We start from the raw sequence: 6,948 nt of genomic DNA, 5'->3' as shown, positions 1-6,948 counted from the left end.
CCTCTGGAATATTTCTACTTCCGTGTCCATTCCCCAAGTTGAGGTAGGACTCTGTCCAGTTTCAGCAGGAAGTAGCAAGAGCAGTTATCACCCTGTTCCCTGGAAAACTTGGGGAAAGATAAAATGAAGTGGGGATTTAAGACCAAGTCCACCTAAAACTGAGTTCCTTTGTTGAGTTTATGATTAACGTCTCTACCCGAAATGCTTATTCACTTTCTTGCCCAAAACCTGTTCTCTTCAAGATTGAGGAGTATCAAAGAAAACGGGGAATCTAACCAAGCAGGGCCCTGTGGGGCTCCTGGGCACAAAAGCCTTTCTGGGTCCCCCATTTCCCATCTGTTGGGAAATGGGCCTCATTCAGCCTCCCTGGCCTTCCCTGAGTTCCAAGGGGCAGGTTCAGACAGTTGCTGAGCAGGGAAGGAAAGGGATGCAGAGCCAAGGGAGGAACAGTCAAGAAACAATAGTACAGCCTTGGGGCAGGATCCTGGTTCCCTCTCAAGGGATACACACAGTGACACAGGCAACTTACACATCTAAGAGAAAAGTTATATTCCTTATGCCTCTTTTAGAAATGAATACTTAAAAACTGAACAGCTTAGAGCCCTTCCTTGAGCTTCTCCCTAGCTTAATTGCACCCTAAACACAATCGCTCATAAGCTAAAGATTAAGCACCCTGAGCACAATTGTTTGTGGGTTAAAGATTATTAGCACGTGATGTTTTTCAGGAACTTTCCTAGTTTGTCCTAATCTCTGGTCAGTATGCCCTTTTGCAAGTACTGTTATTCTAGGCAGTAACCCAGGAGACCACCACCACGATCATGCCAAGATCTCCCGACACCAGCTTCAATGACTAAGATTCCCCCAAAGAAAGAAGAATGCATGTTTGCCCTAATCCTGATACCTATCTGAAAGCCTGTTTTTCTCCTTTTTGCTATAAAACTCCCTGCAATTCTTCCCAGTGGGAAAAAAAAAAAAAAAAAAAAAACAATCTTTAAGGCATTAGCCTTCCATGGCTTAATTGCAGCCTTAATTGCACCCTAAACACAATCGCTCATAAGCTAAAGATTAAGCACCCTGAGCACAATTGCCTGTGGGTTAAAGATTATTAGCACGTGATTTTTTCAGGAACTTTCCTAGTTTGTTCTAATCTCTGGTCAGTATGCCCTTTTGCAAGTACTGTTATTCTAGGCAGTAACCCAGGAGACCACCACCACGATCATGCCAAGATCTCCCGACACCAGCTTCAATGACTAAGATTCCCCCAAAGAAAGAAGAATGCATGTTTGCCCTAATCCTGATACCTATCTGAAAGCCTGTTTTTCTCCTTTTTGCTATAAAACTCCCTGCAGTTCTTCCCAGTGAAAAATTAAAACAATCTTTAAGGCATTAGCCTTCCATGGCCTGCTTTGCCTGGCAAAGCAAAAAAAGCTGATTTTTTTTTCTCCTTCATCCAAAACTCTGTCTCCACATTTCTATTCGGGCCTGGTGGACAGAGGCCGAGTTTCAGTAACAATCTTCCCACATAAATCTCCAGCTCACCCTCTTCTGTGAGAATACTGTAGCTTCTGCTAGAGCCCCCCACTTCCCAGGAAGTCCTGGAGATAATCTGGGGAAGTGAAGAAGGCCTCCCCCAGCTCCCTGAGAACTGGCTCAACAGGTCTCAGGATTGTTATGCAGGCCACCTGAATAGGGGAATCTGCAGCTGCTTGGCTTCTATTTTTTTCTCCCTCCTTCCCCTCCAACTTTCTCAGCTCCCTCAGTTTGTCTTATACATTTCCCTCAAGAATTGGTTCTCCTCAGGCCTGAATCTTCCATCTCCACCCTTGTGGCAGGAGGCAGGAGCCTTCAGTTTACTTGGTTCATTTCTCAGTTTTCCCCTAGATCTTGCTGTTTCAGAGATAGAACAACTTTCTCCATCTTAAAACTCTCAGTCCCTCTCCTAAGATTTATATCAGGGAACAGGCATAGTCAAAAGTCATAACAGTATCAGTGTTGTAATACTAGAAATCTCAATTTTCTTCTAGACATTTCCATGCCTGGAGCTATTTTTCTGGGGTTACCGGAAAGGGGAGTCCTCTCATCTACAGGTTCCCACAGAGTGGTAGCAGCTCCACTTTCCAGCCCCACCTCCTCCTTACCCCAAGTGGCCCCAAATCCCCTCTGAAAGAGTGCAGTTCAGGTATCAGCATGTCAACCTATAAGACTTGAGGTGGGGTAGAGAGGGTACGGAAGGTTTAGATCAAATGTCCTGAGTGAGACAGGACCAGATTGTCCCCGACACAAAATAGCTGTGAAGTAGCTGCCGTAGGCGCCCATTTTGGATTAGAACAGCCCCAGGCGTGAACTAAGACTGTCCGTAGCTCTTGGATTAGTCAGAGCATTGAAGAGGAGAAGACAGAGCACCAGGCTGTGCCTGACAGGGAGTCTGGAGTTTCCGGTTTCTAAATTCTGGGAGGCGTCAGCCAGGGGAGGGGCCTTCATGTAGGGGAAGGATGGGAAGCTGGGGCTGGGCCTCAGTCAGCTATGCAAGGCTGTGCAAGAAGAGGCAACACGGAATAGAAAGAGGATCCCAATAGCTTCCTTGAAACTCAGGAGAGTGGATACTCCGGCTTTGACCACCTAAGACGCCCCTCTTGCTCCAAAGAGTATAACTCCATTCCTTATTCTGAGGCCTCTATTTATCCTGTTCCCCAAGGATGGAGCCACTACTAGGAGTAAAAATTGGCTGCCTGTTTGCCCTGCTGGTTCTCACTCTAATCTGTGGTCTTATTCCCATCTGCTTCAAGTGGTTCCAGACTGATAGAGCCACAGGTACAGCCCTACCACATCTTTGTCCCCATAATTTAAGTCTGACTTCAGCCCTTCACCCTCTCCTGGTATCTTGCTCTGATTCTCTCACCATCCCCAAGCTTGTGATATTAGGTGCTGCCTGTGGCTCTTTAATCACCTGTGTGTATCTCCTCATTGCCAACTGTATTGTAACTCCTGTTTTTTATTTATTAGGTCGTCACCGCCGGATCCTCAGCCTCCTGGGCTGCACTTCTGCAGGTGTTTTCCTGGGAGCAGGGTTCATGCACATGACTGCTGAAGCCTTGGAGGGAATTGAGTCAGAGATCCAGAAGTTGGTGATACAGGTGAGCAGCAGAGTTGCTGAGCTGCATGGTTGTGAAGTCAGAATGATGAACAGAACTAGAGGAAGAAAGCGGGGAAAGGAATGACACGAATGACACGGGTGGAAGGACAAGGAAGATGACAGCTCTTTGTTGTGTGGAATGATGGAAACAAGTCAGACTAAGAATTCCCATTTTGGCTCAGTGGGTTAAGAACCTGACTAGCATCCATGAGGATGTTGGTTTGGTGCCTGGCCTTGATCAGTGGGTTAAGAATCCGGCATTGCCATGAGCTGTGGTGTAGGTTACAGACATGGCTGAGATCCCACGTTGCTGTGGCTGTGACGTAGGCCGGCAGCTGTAGCTCTGATTCAACCCCTAGCCTGGGAACCTCCATATGCCGTGGGTGTAACCCTAAAAAGAAAACAAACAAAAAACAAAAACAGGTTAGATTGGGTTTTAATAAGGAAAGTGGTGGAGCTGGAGGCATAGGACAGGGAGCTGAGCTATTTTTTCTCTTATCTAATTTGTGATTTTTGTCTCCTTAGAACAGGACAAAAAGTAAGGGAAATTCTTCTGATGATGCTGATTCATCTAATGTAAGTATCCTGCCATTCCCTTCTGGAGAGTAGGGAGAACCAGTGACTCCCTTTCATACCTAGACCTTTTTGAAAGGAGTGTTTTTGGAATTCCAGGAACGCTTTCTGTTCCTCAGCTCAGTCATTGCAGAGGAAAGGAGGAGACAGCCCAATCCTTTTGGGCTTATGAGACCCCAGAAGGAGCCCTTGCTTAACTTCCCTTCTTTCTCTGGACCCTTTGACGTGCTTCATATCATTTCCCCATATTTCTAACTCTATTTGTATTGTTTCCCTTAGTCCCTCTGATATTCGTCTTGTTGTATGTCCATGTCCACTCTTGGCTTCATTCCCCTTTTATATGTTCTATTACCACACTTCCCATTCTCTTCAGTCTCCCAAATCTGTGTCCATCCAATGGCATTTCTTCCCTTCCTCTTCATTCTCACAGCCCCTCTTTCTGTTCCTAGGTGGAGTATCCCTATGGAGAGCTCATCATCTCCCTAGGCTTCTTCTTTGTCTTCTTTTTGGAGTCACTGGTATTGCAGTGCTGTCCTGGGGCTTCTGGAAGATCAACAGTGGAGGAGCAAGAATGGGGTATGGGTCCTGGCCTTGAACTCCACAGCCATGGACCTCTACCCTCACCCTCACAGAGTCCCCTTCGAGCCCTCATCCTCTTGCTCTCACTCTCCTTTCACTCCGTGTTTGAAGGTCTAGCAGTGGGGCTGCAGCTAACAGTCGCAGCTACTGTGCAGCTCTGTCTTGCTGTCTTGGCTCACAAGGGGCTCGTGGTGTTTGGTGTGGGACTGAGGCTGATAAAGATAGGCACTGGGTCACGCTGGGCCATTCTCTCCATATTGTCACTAGCTCTCATGTCCCCCCTGGGCCTAGCCCTAGGGCTGGTGGTGTTTCAAGGAGACTCTGAAGGGGGGAAAGGCTTGGCCCAGGCTGTGTTAGAAGGTGTGGCAGCAGGCACCTTCCTATATGTCACCTTCCTAGAAATTCTGCCCCGAGAGCTAGCAAGTCCTGAAGCCCCTCTGGCCAAGTGGGGCTGTGTAGCTGCTGGTTTTGCCTTCATGGCCTTTATTGCCTTGTGGGCCTGAGAGATTCCTAACTTTTCTCATAGACCTAAGATGACCTCCCTACCTCCAAGAGGTGCCTCCCAAATGATTTGAACCCTCAGACGTTTCTTCCCTGAGACAAAGTGACTTTCACCGGGCATCTTTCCCACAAACTGGATCCCAGTTTCTCACTACACAAGATGCCATTTCTCATGCAGGACTGAGAAAATGGATGTTTAGGTTGAGTGCCTTTTAAATGCAGGATTGATATAAAGACCATCACTCCAGATTTGATTCTGGTCCCATTTGTGCTACTGTGTGTAATAAAACGTCCATTTTATCCTTCCCCTTCGGCCATGCTATACTTCATTTCTCCCAGTTACCTAGGAGATGCCTCAGACAGGAGATGGTGGAGTGGGGAATGGGAAGAATGAGTGTGGGATGCAGTCTCATCTTCTGAAACTGGGCCCCTAGCCATTCTCTCAGGGGCAGGCCATGCTCCTCGAGACTTGGGAGCACTGCTGAAGTCCCAACAACCCGCTACCACTTTATGCACAGGTATTGAGAAACAGCGCCAGAATTCTCAGCATTTAGGGAGAAGAGGTTTAAAAACAGAAACCATGGGGATCTAGATTTTATTTTTCTATACTAACCACACCCACTCTACTCCTAGTACCTATTTTCAGCCTCCCACAGACTCTTGAGATAAGGCTAAGTGGAACCTATTTCCACCTGGTTCCTATGTATTGGGCTGAGCCCTGAATGGCTTCAGGGACACTCCAGCTCTTCTCTGAATCTCTGTCTCTTTCCAGCTGCCTCGGGCTGAGGGATTAAGAAGCAGTGTGTTTGAAGAGGAGGAAAGGCGCCAGGTAAATGCCTGGGGTGATTACTTGGCTCTTTCACCACTTGGCGGCTTTCCTTCTGCCTTCCTCACCTGTGGAGGTGGCTCCAGCCCCTCCCCAAGAGACCATCCTTTCTCCTTCTGCTCCTTCTCCTTCATTAGGAGTTTAAGTAACTCATACAAAGTGTTGCTTCTCTTAAAAACTGCTAAGGACAAATAGGAAAACTGGTTATCTGGAGTTGAGGAGAAGCAGGAGGGCTATTGCCTAGCCCCTGACCCATGAGATGGAGGAATATTTCAGACTTAGTGGAGAAATGGGGAAAGAGAAGTTATACCCCATGAGCTCAACCACTCACCAGTTTGCCTCTTCTCATATTTTCAGTGTGGAAGCTCCAGCAACCTTAACAAAGTCAAGGTCTCCTGAGTTTCATTCCTGTCTCAGTTTGTCTTCTGTCCATCCCGTTCCCCTCCCCATCAGTTGAGCTACACCAACCTCCTCAAAAACCCAGCTTGTGCAGGGTTCAGTGAGAAGGTAATAGTATTTCTTAGGCAGGTTAGTAGGTAGCCCAGAGGCCCTTCCAGTTGAGGTTGACTTTTGAAAGGACACGTAGTCATGTACTTATTAATCTTGCTGACGCTGCTAAGACTGCTTGCGGACATTCCATAAACCATAAACAGGGACTATTCTCCTCTGGCTAGTTTCAAGCTGATTGTATCTCAGATGTCTGCCTTGGGAAACCTGAGTTAAAGAGTGTTTAAGGTTTGATTTATCTTTAGAAACCATGAAAAATGTGTATAAAAACTTGCTTTCTGACTCTTGGGGGGTATCTTCCTACCCCTTCTGGTGTCTGTGCCAGGAGCTGTCTCTGTTGCTACCATAAAATTCTCTTTTCCTGGGAACCTAGAGTGGTTCAGGCTGTTTGATTCTGAGAGTGAGAAGATTCCTGAGAAGATTTCATCTCCTCTGCAGGAATCCTGAACTCAGAGTACACCTGCCATGCCTGGCTTCAAAGGCAAACTTCAAGAAAAACTAAATAAAAATATCTGACACAGGAAATAATTTCCCTGAAGCACCACCCCGTTCTGCTTTCTCTTCTGCATTAAATGCCCTCATGTGGAATATACTCATATGTAGTAATAATTGAATTTCTACATTGAGCACCTGGCACCGTGGTACTGCTTTCACATATATTCTCTCACCTTCCCAGTCCTGCCAGGTAGATATTATCCCTATGGTAAGTCTAGGAAAGTGAATTTAGAAAAGTTAATTAACTTTATCACATAGCTAGCTAGGTTTCAAACCCATGTGTCTATGATTCTAAGAAAAAGTACAAGACGTAGATTCTCTTCTCTTCCTTACC

General features: G+C 46.5%; 1 protein-coding gene across 10 annotated transcripts; it reads left to right on the top strand.

The window, feature by feature from the left end:
- The first annotated feature begins 2,302 nt into the window (after positions 1–2,302).
- Positions 2,303–6,711, top strand: SLC39A2 (solute carrier family 39 member 2). 10 transcript variants are annotated; one of them, XM_047795421.1, is made up of 6 exons: positions 2,355–2,811; positions 3,004–3,134; positions 3,659–3,709; positions 4,156–4,282; positions 5,559–5,615; positions 6,493–6,538. In XM_047795421.1, the coding sequence occupies exons 1-5, from the start codon at positions 2,697–2,699 to the stop codon at positions 5,570–5,572; spliced, it is 438 nt and encodes a 145-aa protein (XP_047651377.1). In that variant the 5' UTR covers positions 2,355–2,696; the 3' UTR covers positions 5,573–5,615; positions 6,493–6,538. The 10 variants fall into 10 exon arrangements, with proteins under 10 accessions (XP_047651373.1, XP_047651374.1, XP_047651378.1 ...); XM_047795420.1 differs by lacking the exon at positions 6,493–6,538 and adding an exon at positions 5,970–6,487; XM_047795419.1 differs by lacking the exon at positions 6,493–6,538 and adding an exon at positions 6,558–6,711 and having other exon boundaries at positions 2,357–2,811.
- Positions 6,712–6,948: the final 237 nt, after the last annotated feature.

This window comes from Phacochoerus africanus, chromosome 9, assembly GCF_016906955.1.
Source record: "Phacochoerus africanus isolate WHEZ1 chromosome 9, ROS_Pafr_v1, whole genome shotgun sequence".
NCBI lineage: Eukaryota > Metazoa > Chordata > Mammalia > Artiodactyla > Suidae > Phacochoerus > Phacochoerus africanus.
Note: the sequence above shows the minus strand (reverse complement) of the source record. Positions and strands in the feature narration are given on the sequence as shown.